General features: G+C 41.1%; 1 protein-coding gene across 5 annotated transcripts in view; it reads left to right on the forward strand.

Moving 5' to 3' along the window:
• Positions 1–16,113, forward strand: part of NSF (N-ethylmaleimide sensitive factor, vesicle fusing ATPase) — an 84,014-nt gene that overhangs the window by 2,380 nt on the left and 65,521 nt on the right. For 4 of the 5 annotated variants that reach the window (XM_030022213.2, XM_030022212.2, XM_030022215.2 and 1 more), the window contains exon 2: positions 11,125–11,210. In XM_030022213.2, the coding sequence (XP_029878073.1) occupies positions 11,125–11,210 (86 nt within the window). Of the gene's footprint in view, positions 1–7,717; positions 7,739–11,124; positions 11,211–16,113 lie in introns of those variants that run through there. The other variant, XM_030022214.2, reaches the window with a different exon arrangement.

Here is a 16,113-nt window from a genome sequence, read left to right on the forward strand (position 1 = left end):
TGCTTAATTGCCTCCTAATCTGACAATTCGAGTGGGTGATGCTTTCCTTGGGTTACCAGGAAGCTTCTTACTATTCAATGTTTTCATGATTTATCTACAAATATAGTTGCAGAATTATGAGATTATTTAATGCTGTAAAGAGAGTTCTTAAGCAAGGTGTTTAATACCATTTTCTGAGCTTGATCCAGTCTTGCAGCATGTTGAGTGCTGTTAATGTAAATTAACAAATGAGTTGCCTGCTCCCTCCAGCTTGCATGTGGGATAGCAGCAGCTCTGAAAAGGATGCAGAGGTCAGGGTGAGCAAGCAACAGCGTACTTTTTGGATGTGACATTGGAGCTATTGTGATCCTTGTCTGTATAAATAAGGAATAGTAGGTAGGAGGGTGGAGGTGTGTGATATCTCTAGGTACAACAGGTGAGTCTGATACTGGAACACTGATGCTGTTCTGTTGTCAGCATTCTTAAAAGGTGCTTAAACCTGGAGAATGGGTAGAGAAAGCTTCAGTGACTACTTCTGACCTGAAAAAACGTCCTGCAATGCAATTTAGAGCTTAGTCTCTTTTATTAGACTCATGTGATTTGATTTGTGTATGTATACTTTTACAGAGAGAAATGAATGGCTTTCCTGCTGTAAAAGAGAGACAAAATCTTTAAACTTCTAGTAACATTTTAAATAATTTAGACAAATGATAAGCCAAATGTTATTAATTGCCTACTGCTGTTGCAGGTATATTACTCTACCCCCTTAATTGCACTGGGTTTCCTCAATTGCAAGGAAGAGACAGTGATTAACGGTGATTGGAGTTTACAGGAAAAATAGTTTATGGTGATTAGAAATAATGGCTGTTTCTGTTATAATTTATTCTGTATCTCTCTCTGCATGGTAATCATTAGGCATGCAAACAGAGCGCTAAGTCTTGCCAAGACATCAGCCAGCATCTACTACAGAAGAGGAAATGGCATAAAGCTGTCTAGCTGCATCCGTAGTTGGTTATGGATCCCTTGTACCAAGATTGGACCTCTGGAAGTTAACTGGTTCTGTCAGTAGTGGACTTCTGGAAGTTAACTGGTGCTGTCTGTAGCTAATTGATTTGAACCTCAGGAAGTAGTTCTCAAAGGGATGTAGAAAGGCCAGATGATTTCTCTGCCTTGTTCCAGCCAGTGTCAAGCTGTTGACCCAGAACGAGCTGCGTTTCTGCTTGTACTGTACCATACTGGAAAGCTATATAGAGAAATGGTATAGGAAATGAAACAGGTCTATGTGGCTGCAGCTTTACTCTTGCAAGCTGACAGGAGGCCTGGCTTTCTTCAAAGAGGAAATCATGTGTGCTGAATGTTGATATGGTAGCATGGATGTTGGTGATGATCCCCTATCAAAGAGGCTGGTGTCTTTTTCTTTAAGGAATATTAAAGTTTTGTAATAGCTGCAACTTGTATAACAGTTCATGATGATTAGAAATGATGGCTATTTTATATGGTATAAATGGTATAACATATTAATTTTTCTTTATTTGCTATTTGGGACTCATTTGGAGTGGTATTGCCATTAGCCCATTGATAGGAGCCACTTGTCTGCTTCTCAGAAGAGATTCACATCTGTATTGGGCAGGAGATGATTTTGGTTTCGCTCAGGTACTAGTAGATGTTGGTTTACCTTGCAGAACTGTGCCGTAACTCCTCTAGAAGAGCCTGTGACTTGAGCAGAAGATTCCTGACCTGTTGAAATCAACTGTCACATTGAGAGAGTGTAGCAGTAGTGGGAAGAGTGGTGAAGGACATACTGTATCCCTCGGTGTTTCATGGTGCTGAAGACATGGCTGGACTAATGCATGCTCTCTTGTACTCCTTGCAGTCAATCCCAGGGCAGTTTTAGGTTGGATACTTTGGTAGAAACTTCAAAATAATGAGGGTTGGATTTTACATTTATGGGTTAAAGCTGTAAAGTCTGATTTCTGCTAACATATGGAATCAGCCTTCATAGATGCAGGTGTTATCAGGCAACTGAAGAAACATTTGTGAATCAACTTAGTTCCTTCTTGCAGTGTGGGACTGATCCTTCTATCATCACTTATCTTTTTTTAGTGTTTCCTAATATGTAATATGATGAAATAGGTTTTTAGCAATGTTTTAGGGAAATGGGAGAAAACTAAATCTGAATCTCTGTTTCTGAGATCACTTCTGCAACTGTGTACCTGTCTGGTGAAATCATCACAAATAGACTTATATCATTCTTACAGGACTTCTGCATTATAGAAACCCATGCTAAATTATTTAGAATAAAATTCTAACAAACGTGACCATGTGAATGTTTGTGGGCATGGGATATCTGATTAATTTGTTGCTTGGCTTAGTGTTGCAGAAGCAGTGTGTCCAAAGCTTATACCTAAAAAGACAACGCAGTAGGGAGATGTCAGTACTGCCTCTCCATCTCCAGTCAGGGCGGTGCTGGTGTGTCACACCTCTTTTCTTATTGTGGACAGGCCAGAACGACTAAATTTTGTTAAGAATTTTTCTTAGTAGGAAAAATTTGTGAAAATCAAAGAAACCTTTTGAGGATCATTTCAAGTGTGAATTTCTTAAATATTACTTCCCCCCACCCCATAACACAGCAAGATCATCTCTCTTCCTATTCTCTGTTCTGTGTCCTATACCTTCGAGCACAGAGGTCATTTGGGAGAAGACCCTGTGTTTTAGGGATGCCCTAGCTATGAATTTGGAGGAGGTTCTGTCATAAAATCAGATCTGCTTGAGTCCCCAGAAAACCAGTCCTTAGAAAATAGTGGTACTTATATTTTGCTAAATTACCCACTGGGCAGGACATGGTTTTCAGTGGAATAAAATTATCATTGATTCCTTTCTTTACATGAAAATGTATGACACCCCCCCCCCCCTCTTAAATATAGGTCCTTATGTCATGTTTTGATCTTTTTTTGATCCAGGAGTTGGTGGATACTGTCCAAGTACACTCGCAAGTGTGAGAGAGGACAAGCTTTAGGAAGACCTGGTGCAGTGAGTGCTAGCTGACCCCTGAGCAGTGTGACAGATAGCGATGATCTTAGTCACTGCAATATTTTTTTGAAGGACAAGGTTCAGACTGTGGTCTCTACATGATGCAGTCATTCGCATCAGAATGTCAGAATGCTGTCTCAAATCAGGGAAGTTCTATGGCAGAGACTGGAGTTTTGTGACGAAATTTCCATATTGGCCATCTTCAGAAGTGTTTTTTTGACCTCCAGGAACTGGAGAGTTGTGTTGAAGAAGATCTGTGAACAGAAACATTCAAGCAAGGAACACAGTCGCTCCAGTTAATAAAAAAGCTTTCAACACAGTATCCTATTACTCTGCGTTGAGCCAACTGATAATACTACTGCTTGTTAAATCAAGGCTGAATATATAGTTCTTCAGGCGCTCTCCGGCCCTGTTGCTGTGCTGGTATGCTCGTTCCTGTGTATGTCTGTCAGATGCTCAGTTCAGGAAGGTCAAATACTTGCAACATAAAAAGATTTAACACGTTTCTCTAGTCTCCTGGGATGCAATAAAACAATGACCTTCTGTCAAAATATCTGGAGTAGTTTATGCCCTAGAGTTGTATCAACTTACATGCTTTTTTTGTAGAAAATACAGAAATACTTGCAAGGTATGGCATCTTAAAAGCAAACTGATTATAATTGGGTAGCGTTTGGTGCATTAGTCAGTGTCCTGGAGAAGTTGAGTGCCAGATGCAGCCCATCAGCGGTAGGATGAGTTGCAAATATGCAGGGATAGCAGCATTGCAGGCTTTCTCAAGGCAAATTCCAAGTCTAAGGGGATATTTTCAACCTTGTACCTATTGCCATTGGGTAACTTTGCTAAGTAAATGCAAAGAAATTTGCATCCATTAGGTGTCCTCACAGTTAGTGTGTCAAAATCCTGTGACTTGCATCCTAGGCTAACATCTTAGACATGATTGTGTGATGTTTTGTTCCTTTAAGCACTTTTAAAAGAGGTTTAGATGAAATAGAACAAGTAGCAATTCCTTGTAATTAAATTGTTGATCATCTTGGCTCACGGAAGAAATGTGAGGCAACATCCACTCCAAAAATGGATGTGTTAATTACAAATGCACATATTCTAGGTCGTTATTGCTTAATTGGAAGGTGGAGTTGGTGTTCATGCTAAACTGTCAGGAAACAGCTTCCTGGTTATATGGCACAGCAGCACAGGTACAGATGTATTTTCTGAAATCACTTTACTGATTGTATTGTAAAGAACTGGTGTGGAGAATGACATCTTTGGACCGAGCTACCTGTTTAATTAGAGTATAGATGCTGTACAGTACTAGTAGCTTGTAGAAGTTCTCCTTTAATGCGCTTGTTTCTTCTGCTCTTTTAGATCAGAGAAACCCTTCAGTCTTGGAACTGTAAATTGTATTTCTGATAACATGGCAAAATAATGGAAATAATACAGCCAAATTTCCAAAACTACGTAAATCTTCTTAACTGCACTGGGTGAGATAGTGTTGGAGTTACAAAGCTCCTGTTGCAGAACTGAATTCATTTGGCTGTAAACTTTGCAAACAAAGGGTAAGCAGCAGTCACCACCATAAAAACCAATATCCTCTAATTGCTAAGATAGGCACTTCCGTCCTATTAAAGTGGCTTTCATGTGCTAAGACGGAAGTAATTTCTAGATTACTGCCCAGGCCCATGAGGGGAGCACACGTCTGCTATTAGATAAAGAAAATGGAAAATGTGTTAAGTGTATATTGTATATAAAGAACTGCCAGTGAAGACTAGTTGGTGTCTGTATTGCTAACCCCCACTGATGACTGGGCTGACCTTCTTTGCTTATGTAGATAACTGTTATCGGATGAGAAAGAGAAAGTTAACAGTGGCGCAGGCACAAAACAATGCCGGGAAAAACGTTCCCTGTTTAATTTCCAGCCCTGGATGATTCAGGAGGTGGTGATGTGAACTCTTCCCTCTCATATTTTAGGCTGTTTCGGCTTCTGTGTCGGCCAGTAGCTGGTGTGTATGCGGCGTAGCCCTGTTTGCCTTGGTGCCTCCTTGGCAGCCTGAGCCAGCACAGGGAGGTGATTCATACTGGTGGGAGTGTCACGTTTGGGGGGTGTGGGAAGGAGGATTGCACCTCATCCATCGTACTTGTATGGGCTCTGTATTGAGGCTGTCTTGGTGTTGGCTTGCTCAAAGTTCCTTGGCTTTGACAAAAATTTGAACATTAATTCTGAGATATTAGCTTTTCTAATGCTTTTCTCTTAATAGGAGAAGAAAATTGGTATTTATGAGCTTGTTATCAAGAGAGAATGCAGCTCCTTCCCGACAAGTATAAAAGCTTCCAGCAAAGTGAACTAGAGGTCAAATGGAGCAGATGGAAAAGCTGGTCCTGAGCAGCCAGTCAGGGCTGCTTGTCCCAGGGGACAGTGTGCTTAACCTGCCAGGCACAGCAGGGCTCTCTCTGAGTGATTGTAGATCTGGAAAGGAAACCTGTCTTGCCAAGCCAAGTTATTTGTAGGTGTTTGATCTCTTCTTGTAGCTGCGGAACTCTGGAAGCTTTATTCAAGTTTTTTTTTTTGAGATGTCCAGAAAAGCCTTCTGCAAACTAGTAACTTCCTTATTTTTATTTTTTTTTTAATTTTAGAAACACAGCATTTAGTACATCTCCTGTTGCTGAGTCTGGTCCCTGTTGTAGGCATCATGTTGACATTCCTTTCATAAGTATTACTGAATGTCTTCTTTAAAGGAGTTTTGCTTTTTTCTTTACTGTTTCCCATTATCGGCTATTACAGTGCTGGCTTCTTCTACTGGTTAGGAACCCTTTCTAAACTGCTACTCATTAGCTGTGATAGTGTAGGTATCATTTTATACCAATTTATTCTGTCCTTTAGTGTAGACTTGTTTTTCCTCTCTGTTAATTCAGGTCCATGGTGTATGTGCGTATGTAGAGAGAAAGTAGCCATAATTTTTTTCAGGCTTTCCTGTGCTGGGAGAGCTTGATTTGTCTCCTTCTCCCAGGCTATTGCTGACCCAGCTCTGTTGCAGCTCATCTTTCTGTGTGCTAGTGCTGGTGTTTGTCATCTGTGCGCAGCAGGCTCCCGATGCTTGCAGTTTTAAAGTTCATCTCAGATCCTGTTGTCACTTGGTCCATTGGATCTTTAGATATAGGCTGTATTGGGCAACGCTTTGTGCATGTCTGCTTTCCATCAGGAGCATAGTCCCGGATAACGTAGGGTCTACAGATTATCATCTCAGTTCCCTGTTTATCGTCACAGCTCCTTTAATATCCTAATTCTTCCTTTCAGTATTCAAACTTAATTTTATTTGCAGACTTTCAGTGGTGAATGAGTGTTTGAACACCTTTGAGTCAGCCATGCTACCACACAGCCACCAGGCAGGCACACATCTGCTCGATCCCTAGTAAATAAGGACTAAACTTCCTTCCTTCCCAAGAATAACTCCTGCACAGGTTCTTTGTCACCCTCTTTGGGTGATGAAGCTCTGGGCTTAGAAGTACTTTGATGCCTAACAGCTGTGATAGTAGAGCTTAGATGCTTTTTGGAGTGGGGATCCCCATTTCTATGCAGCTGGCAGTGAGCTCTACATAGGAAACCTAAATGTCTAGTACTCAGAGTTGTCATGTTTCTTAACACTTGCCTGCCAACATCTGCATGACAGAAATTATATATATGTAGATATGCATATACATATATGCATGTATATCTATGTATGTTTTACACAAAATAAATTTTTTAACATATAACACTTTAACAATATTTGTCTTACACAAACCACGTAGAAACAGTGCACAGAACAAAACCTGCCTCAGCTTTAGAAGCTGTTTCATAATCTCTTGTGTAGGATTAGGAAATTAAATGAGTTAAGCTGTTTCCAATGAAGAACATCTCTGCCATGGCATTTAATGTTTTCACTCTTCTCTTCACTAACAACTGACAGGTAGTAGTGCACTTCTATTATGTACCACCAGCTTATCTCCTGTGGGGTCTGAGTAATGAGAAACATGTTTTCTTTAGCTTCCTCTATCATCAGCCTTAACAATTCACAAATATTAACCATATCTTTGTACTATGTGCTCGCCCACGCAACAATGTAATATAGTCTACTATGTGTAATATTCCAGAGATTTTATTATTCTTTCTTTTCCCTAGTCATGTTTTAAACCAGCACTGCTTTGCTTTTGCTTCAGATGCTTGTTTTGAAATTCAGAAGGAGAAAAGGTGTGGTTTATGTATGTATGAAAATGTCCGAATAACTTAGGATTGCTTTCTGGGTTGAGCTCTCCTAAAATGCAAGAACAACTCAGTTTCATATTTTTGTAGAGGAAAACTGGAATCCATGCAACTTTGAAACAAAAATCTCTGAAAGATCAGATGTTATGGTGGTTGTTTCTGTTATGAAGTTGTTTGTTCTTGGAAGCAACTTTTACTTTGTAGAAGTAAAATATGTCAGCATCATTGAGCCTCCTGGCGCTGTATTTTCATGGTTTAGCATCAGCTCAGTAGCAGAGGAGTAGAGGCGACATTACTGCTTTGTCATAAATCCAAAGGTAAGGTCCTTCACATTTGTCTTTCAGTGTGAGATTTATCAATGCATTATGTGGTCTCATTTTTCTCTTGGTAAACAGAAGGAATATTGCAGTAGACCTCTGCGTAGACATGGATTTAATAGCGGATACTGCGTGACCGATGATGAATGCTTCTAGCTGAGGATTCTTTAGAATGAAGGCACTGTCTCAGATGTGGAGTCACCTCCCTAGAACTTCACTGGTCTTGGGAGTCTCCTTCTTGCATAAACCAGAACAATAACTGGAGGCAGGGAAGACTCCTTTTGCTACTTTAAGCTTAAAATATCTGTATTGTGGACATAGGTGTAACTGCAACCTGTGACAATGTATATGTGTCACCTTCAAACTAGTATTGACAGCAGTGTAACTGCAGCAGATGGCATTCACTGTCAGCTGCAAGATCTGCTCTAGTGGTTTGCTAGAGCTGAGCTTTATGTTGCCTTGCCTAGTTGCTAGCAGTAACCTACTAGTTAGCTTAAAATTAGCTTGTGTAAATATACTTGAAGATTTCTTAGAAATACTGCTAAGGATTTTACTTCCTCTGTTCCCTGATGAGTGGTGTGCAAGTGCAGGCCATAAGAGTGTTGGATGGCAGAGAGGGGAGAGGGTGCAGGGTTTGGGGAGTCCTTGTGCTGGTGTCCTGGGAAGCTGGAACCCCAAATGCAAGAGCTTAAAGTGTTCCTTGACAGTACTACTGCCGGCATGTCACAGCCCTCCAGGCTCTGGTGGCTCATGTTACAGCTCTGGACTACTGCATTTATGCTGGAAAAATTTAGGAGCAGCCAATGCCTGCGTCCTTGCTGCGGCAGCTCAATTGCTTGAGAGACAGACAAGAATCCCTGTGAGCAGTAGTTCTGGGGATATGAGCACTGGGGTGAGGAGAGGGGAGGTGGGAGGAAGACCCTGCAATTCACTAGAAAGGTGTGTTCCTGCTTCCTCACTGGGTGCTTTCCAGTTTAATCATAATCTCTTACATGACCAGATTTCCTCAGACTGTCCCTTGTATGCTCATGAAAACCTGCGTCCACTGACACCTGTTTCTTGCATGAGCTGTATTATGCTAAAAACACTTGTGTATATTGATAACGTATTGAAGTTCTGCAGAATCTTGGAGCTTGAGGATGGTATATACTGGAGAGCTGGGAGTCTAGAGTAGGTTATAGATGCGGTCTGAAATGTTGGTCATTGCCAAGGGAGAAATGGGCTTCTGCCAAACACCCCAGGAGAATGCACTGGACTATGGGATGGCTAGCACAGCCAGTGCTGATACTGCTGCAGAAGCAGCTACATTATTTCACGTGTCAGATACCCAGGGATGTTTTGCCATGCATCTATCATATTGTGGAGCTTGCAAAAGGAGCACTTGGTGCTGGATTTGAAATAGTTCCTCTATACTTATGCATTTCCTTAAAGTGAGGCTTGCACATTCCCAAATGCAGACAGGAATAACACAGAAGAATGGCAAATTTGCCAGGCGCTTGCTGTTAACGTGTAGGAAGCAGTTTGTCAGTAAGGATTAAAAATGCAGTTGAGGACTAGTGCTGTAAAAAGGTTTAATCCATGAGCTCTGTGTTCAGTTTTCTCCAGAAATATCCTACTTAATGCGTTTTATCAGGGCATGCCCTTCACAAAATAGTCCCTTTGCAAATGGAAGGAGAAATGATAAAATGGTGAATGCTTTTTCGTGTGAAGTACCCAAAGATGGTGAGCCTTAACAGGCAGGTTGTGTATTTCAGAAGTCCACTGATGGTGATATATTTTTTTTATTACAAGAATATTTAATTGAGTCTCTTATTATGCTTCAGATTCAGGTAGATGAATCTGTTTCGAAGCTGAAAATGGAATCCTTTTCTGTTGTCACATGTCAAGGGCAATTGAGCATTAGTCAGTAAAAATAATGAATTAGTCCTTTTCTAAATAGCAAGTACTCTAGAAGAATTACATTACAACATAAAAAGTTGACTTGAGCTATAGGGCAGGCTTGCTTTAGTCCACATGGAGATGAATTTTCTCTGATTCTTTTCTCAAATGGCCCAGAGGGGTAGGGGGAGAAAGGTTGAGCAGGCTGTTAACTCTTGGGAAATTATCTGGATGTGTGTGTTAGGATCAGTGCATTTCCTTCTCTTGTTGCTGGGATTTAAGGGCGTCTTAAGATGAAATCCATTCTGAATTGCTCTTAGCAATAGGTTGACACTGACAAATAGTTCTGTTGTACTGCCTGCAAATTTGTATCTGACAAAGAAAATAGTTGTGCTTTGATTCTAAAAATAACATCCTGGGGGGTCAAGTTTAGCTTTTCTCCAAATTAAATTTTTTCAGTCTATAGCTAATGACAGAAACATCTTGCTTTTTCCATGCTTTTCTCCACTTCTAGAGGCATTTTGAACTCAATTTTCATCTTTCAACCATTGTTTTGTGGAATCATTCTGCAGAAGCAAATGGGGTTAGGGATGTAGGATGGGGCTGATGTTCCTCTGCTGCACTCCCCCATATGCTATATACTGCCTTGTAATAGGATGGGGCAGCCTGGGCTGAGAGTGAAAGTATCTGGTTATTTTAGCTGCTGATTCCTGAGTAATGATGGAGGGGAAAAAAAATTGAACAGATACTCTTAAACTTAAAATAGGATTGCTCCTTTAACTTTAGGAAAAAAAAAAAAAAGAGGGGGGTAGGACACCCCCACAAAATTTGTTGCAGTAATTTTTTTAATAATGATAGGCTGGAACTGACTGTTTAACTTAATTTTCTTCTGTTTGGTACTGATCTGTGATGTTTCCTATACAGTAGGAAATATTTGCATCATGATATTTCTTTTGAGAAGTTTTATAGAGAGATTCTGTGTGGTTGGATAGCAACTGGCTGAGAATTAAACCTTCCTGTGGACCTTCAGTGCTGCCCTGTACTGTGGTGTTTAAAGTATGTATATCCAGAATGGATGTGGTCAAATTTCAGTGTTCTGAGTAATGTCAGGGAAGAAGAAAGGTAACATCTCTATTCCAGCCCCTTTTCCGCGCACAGTGGGCAACCCAGCACAGCATTACGAGATACGGTTACCCAGGGTTGTAATGGAGCTGGTCTGTCTCTAGGCTGCTTTGCCTTACCAGCTTTCAAAATGTCCTACTGTCTTGTTACTTGGCAAGAAATGCCTTCCAGTGAATGCTTTCCTACCTGCTGGCTTGTAGCGGGGTTCAGGGAAGTTGCATGAACACCAGGGTTCACTAGCAAGTTAACAGCATTTGCCTTGCAAGCTTTTTCCTAGGTAATCTTTAAGTATTTTTCATAGGTATGGTAGAAAATATAAGGCGTACTATACTCACAAAATGCAGAGCTTTTGGATACAAATATCTGTGACACATGGAAGTGTTTGGAGAAACCCTGAAGAGGGAGAGGAGCTTGTGAATGCCAGTGGACTATGGTCTCAGAGTATGTCAGTACTCATGAGACCTATTTTGTGTTTTATGGATTTACAGAAGCTTTGAGGCTTGGCTTAGTAAAGGAAAAATAGAATTGTATTTGACAGTTTTTTCCTTCCTTTCTTTCTCGTAGTCTATGCAAGCAGCAAGATGTCCCACCGATGAACTGTCATTAACCAACTGTGCTGTGGTGAATGAGAAGGACTTCCAGTCTGGGCAGTAAGTGTGCACTGTTGCTTTTTCAACTTTCAACCAAAAAGTAATTGTTTTCAAAATTTGGATACAGGTGGAATGAAATTTCAGATTTGGGAAGGTGAATACAGTAGGTTAATTAACAAAACTTCTGCATATTTAGAGACCAAAACTTTAAATGTGCCTCTCTCTCAGAACTGGAGATACTAAAAAAATGGTAAATTTTTCTCTGAAGCATTTCTTCCTTGGGAACTGGATCTGCTTAACTAATTGTAATCATTATTTTAATGAAGGACTTCAGGCCTTTTTTGATTTTTTTTTTTTTGTTTGTTTTGTTTTTGCTGTTGCTCCTGTTACATAGAGTATTTGAACTATTTCAAGTAGATTTTTATGATTTAATTGCATTACTCGGGGCATCTTCTCACTTTCACATCATACTGGAGTGCTGAGCAGAGTCAGTAGAAACTCTCTCTTGTTCTAGGGGTTTTCATGCACAAGAACAAAAGAGGAAGGCAACCAGAGTGTGGGCACAACAATTTGGATTCTTTAATTACAGTTCTGGGGTGACTGATAGAAGCTGACTCTGGGTTTTGCTTTTGTGAGAAAGGTAGAAAACACATTAATTTTTCAGCTCAGCCCACACAGAATGGCTTTGTATTAAAAGAAGCCAATTCAAATAATTAGTTTCCTTGCTTTGCTGCAGCTGTATGGTAGCTCTCTTAAAGACTTCAATATGTAGATTGTAGACAGAAGTAATTAATTTCAGCAGAAAGAGAGAGTATCTCATGCAGTGGAAGGCGGAAGAGCTTGGCTTTGAAAAATAGGAAAAAATGTTAAAAAAGATACTGAATGATACACTTAGGGCCTTAGCATAAAATACCTGGCCCAGATGAATTCTGCTAAAGATGGAGAACGAAGTAGCTCTGAACTGCAGGGAACAAGGGAGCAATGTGTTTTAAGACTTGCCTCTTTTTGTGCTGTCAGTCTGCTGTGCTGCTGCCCTAGAGAGCTGTCCTGGCCCTTTAGTGAGTAACTGAACTGTGATTTCACAAGCCCAACTTTAGTATAAAATGCCAAAACAAAACAAAACCACTCCCCCTAAAAAAAACCCAAACAAGCACAACTTTTAGAGTCAGAAGCAGGCAAAAGTGTCTGCTTGGACAGGATAGTGTCCGGGTCTCTTAAAATTATGTTTTTCCCCAGGTAGATTTTTTTCAAAGTAATTGACTTACAAAAATACCTGAAATGAGCATTGTACCTCATGCATTATAAAAATGTTAATTTCCTCAAATATGAATGTCCTGGAGGGACCCAGCTTCCAGACCTGCAGCAGCCAGCTGCTTTGCTTTCACTCTGAGAACCCTCTTTCATCGCATTTGTGAAGGCATGCAGGAAGCAGTATCCCAAGACTTGCCTGCTAAGCAGGCTGGCCATGATTCCGGCTGTACTGATTCTTCCCGAGAGAGCTGCTTATTTCTAGAAATTGGGGCTCATAAAGAAAGCAGCATATGTTTGGTTGTGAGCAGATGCTATAAATCGCTTTGAAAAGCGTAAAACTAGAGTACAGAGAAACATCACGATATTCAGCTACTACTGAAGGATGTAGTCATTCTGCTGCATTGCAGATGTACTGAGCAAGACCATCCTTATGATCTGCTGCAGTAAGTTGCACGCAGTCAGCAGATTTGGTTTGTTATCATCCTCACCATGACTGGCTGCACAGAATATTTTTGGTAACAGTTACACAAAGGGCTTTGCTTTAACACTTCCATTTGGTGCTCACGGTGTAGAGCTGAGAGTTTGACCTTGGATCATTGAGATGGTTTTTCCCCAGGATGCTACTGTAGATCTTTTCATGCTTTATTTTCCACATCCTGTAAGTTGGACAAGTATGAATCACCATTTTGTGACACATGAGTTCATGGGATGCAATGCATTATTATAGTACCATGTTGGTTTGATAAGTTGCACTGTCTTAAGCTCCAGTGACATACTTCTATCTTGAGGACTCCCAATGTATTTTGGAGAGAGAAACAAATGCTGAAAGGTAGTGAAGGGGACAACAGGCTGGAAGGAAGCCAGGGCAGGTTATCTCAATGGCAATTTTTTTTGTGTTGAGAATTGACTAATTATTATTACCTTTTATTCCTGCCTTTTAAATGGGAAGACCATGCATCTTTTCTCATGCCAGTTTAGTTATCTGAAGAGCCCTCGAGGAGCCTCACTCTGAGTAATTTACGTGGGTTTCCAAACATGCACCAAAGGAATATCTGCCCGTATTGTTCAGATACTTACTGGCACCTTTGCACAGATATGTAAGTTACCCTCTCTCCCTTACAAAAGCTATGGTCTTTCTTCACTAACATAAAAACTAATGGACATGCAGGTTAATATTAGCTATTATAATTTCTGTTGGTTTGCTCAGCCTGGCTAGCAGACTTACCAACAGACAGTTTCCTGTGCCTGGTCTGGAGCCCTTCTTAAGAATTGGCATCACAGCCATGTTTTTGTTCTGATAGTTCAGGCGAAGCTTTACGCATGAACTAGAGAAGCAGTTTCATCTGTTAGAGCTCTTGGGAGATATCTGGCACTGGTGACTCATTGTTCTTCCTTTTGTTCATTTATAAGCAGAAGCTGTTAATGAGGTTGAGATTTCCCCCATGTGTCTCCATGAGCTCTCCAAGCTCCTTCCTGGTGAACCTCAATGTAGGAAAATGCATTTAGTTTTTCCTGCTATTGCCTTATTTTGAACGTTCTTAATACTTAGGTTGCTTACAGCCTGTTGGAAACTGCCTGCTCCTGCTGTCTTTGAGAAGAAACACGGTTGTTCCTGTGCATTTTGCAGATTTTTCTCAAAAGAACCTGTCAGGATTTGACCTTTCCTAATCATCTTACTTGGCTAGGGATTTCTTTCAGAAAGCTGATTTTTTTTTCCGGTTTTTTCTTTTCTTTTTTTCTTCTTGGCATCTATTTGCCTGCTGTCAGGCTCAGCTATCTTTGTGGTTTTCTGGAAATGTTTTTGGTGAATGGTATGCTTCAATATAGTAATTTTAATTTGTATCAAATCTTTGTGGATACTCCCCAACTCCACAGTATTTTTACCAGGTATCCTCATTTTTTTGCATTTAGCTTTTTTGAAGTGAAACCCAACAGTGGTGGAGTTTGTTTCTTCCTGCAGAGATGCTGAATCTATCCACGTTAAAGTCACTGTTGTGTTTCAAGCCAAACAGTGCACTGTGCAGTATCCATCTCAGTCTTAAGAAGCTTTAATCTTGGGTCTTTTACTGTCTGATGAGCCACTTCTAGTAGGGTGTTACTTGTCATCAAGTGTATTTCTCGGTGAGGTATTCCAGTAGCATGGCTGGAACTTGTGTTTTGCCTACAGGCATGTTTGTCTAGTGCTCTGCAATGTATTACCTTGCTTTCCACTTGGTTGTGTATTGATATTAATTTGAATTATTCAGGCTGATGCACTCTGTGCTGGAAACCTCCTGATTTCAGTCCTGGCTTCCTGGAAAGCTTCTCTATTTTATCTACTACTCAATTTAAAATGAAACAGTCCTTGGAGCAACATTCAGTCTGGGAAGGATCATCTCCCTGACCTGATGGCAACGCTCTTCCTAATGCAGCCAGAGATGTTTTTGGCCATCTTTGCTGCAAGGGCATGTTGCTGGCTCATGTTCAACTCGTTGTCCACCAGGATCCCAGGTCTTCTTCTGCAAAGCCACTTTGCAGCCAGTTGTCCCCCAGCCTGTACTGGTGCATGGGATTATTCCTCCCCAGGTGGAGGACTTTGCATTTTCCTTTGTTGAACTTGATGGGATTTGTGTCAGCCCATATCTCCACTGTGTCAAAGTCCCTCTGAATGGCAGCACAATCAGCAGGTGTGTCATCTGCAGACTGGCTGAGGGTGCACTCTGTCCCATCATCCTGGTCATTAATGAAGAGTTTAAATAGTTTTGGCCCCAGATGGACACCTGTAGTAGGTACACCACTAGTGAACTGCCTGAATGTCACGGTTTAACCCCAGCCAGCAACTAAGCTCCACACAGCCGCTTGCTCACTCCCCCCTGGTGGGATGGAGGAGAGAATCAGAAGAGTAAAAGTGAGAAAACCGGTCAGTTGAGATAAAGACAGTTTAATAGATAAAGTAAAAGCCGTGTGCACAAGCAAAGCAAACCAAGGAATTCAGTCCCCACTTCCCAGGTGTTCAGCCATCCCCAGGAAAGCAGGGCTCCATCACGTGTAACAGTTACTTGGGAAGCCAAATGCCATCACTCTGAATGTCCCCCCCTTCCTCCTCCTTCCCCCAGCTTTATATGCTGAGCATGATATCAATATGGTATGGAAGATCCCTTGGGTCAGTTGGGGTCAGCTGTCCCAGCTGTGTCCCCTCCCAACTTCTTGTGCCCCCCCCAGCCTACTTGCTGGTGGGGTGGGTTGAGGAGCAGAAAAGGCCTTGACTCTGTGTAAGCACTGCTCAGCAATAACAAAAAACCTCTCTGTATTATCAGCACTGTTTCCAGCACAAATCCAAAACAGAGCCCCATACTAGCTACTGTGAAGAACATTAACTCTATCCCAGCCAAAACCAGCACACTGAAGCTGGACTTCATGCTGCTGATCACAACCCTCTGAGGCCAGTGGTTCAGGCAGTTTTCAATACACCACACTGCCTGCTTACCTTGTCTGCATTTCATCAGTTTGTCTATAAGGATTGTTGTGCAAGGCCGTGTAGAAAACATTACTAATATTGAGATAAACAATATCTGTAGCTCGCTCTCCATCCTCAGAGCTCGCCATTTCATCATAGAAAACTATAGTATTGGTCAGGCCTGATTTTCCTTTCTAAATCCATGCTGACTATTCCCAGTCACTTTTTTGTCCCTTAATATGTTTGGCTTTCAGGATTAGTTGCTCCATCGCTTTC

The sequence above is a fragment of the Aquila chrysaetos genome, chromosome 8, assembly GCF_900496995.4.
Source record: "Aquila chrysaetos chrysaetos chromosome 8, bAquChr1.4, whole genome shotgun sequence".
Classification (NCBI taxonomy): domain Eukaryota; kingdom Metazoa; phylum Chordata; class Aves; order Accipitriformes; family Accipitridae; genus Aquila; species Aquila chrysaetos.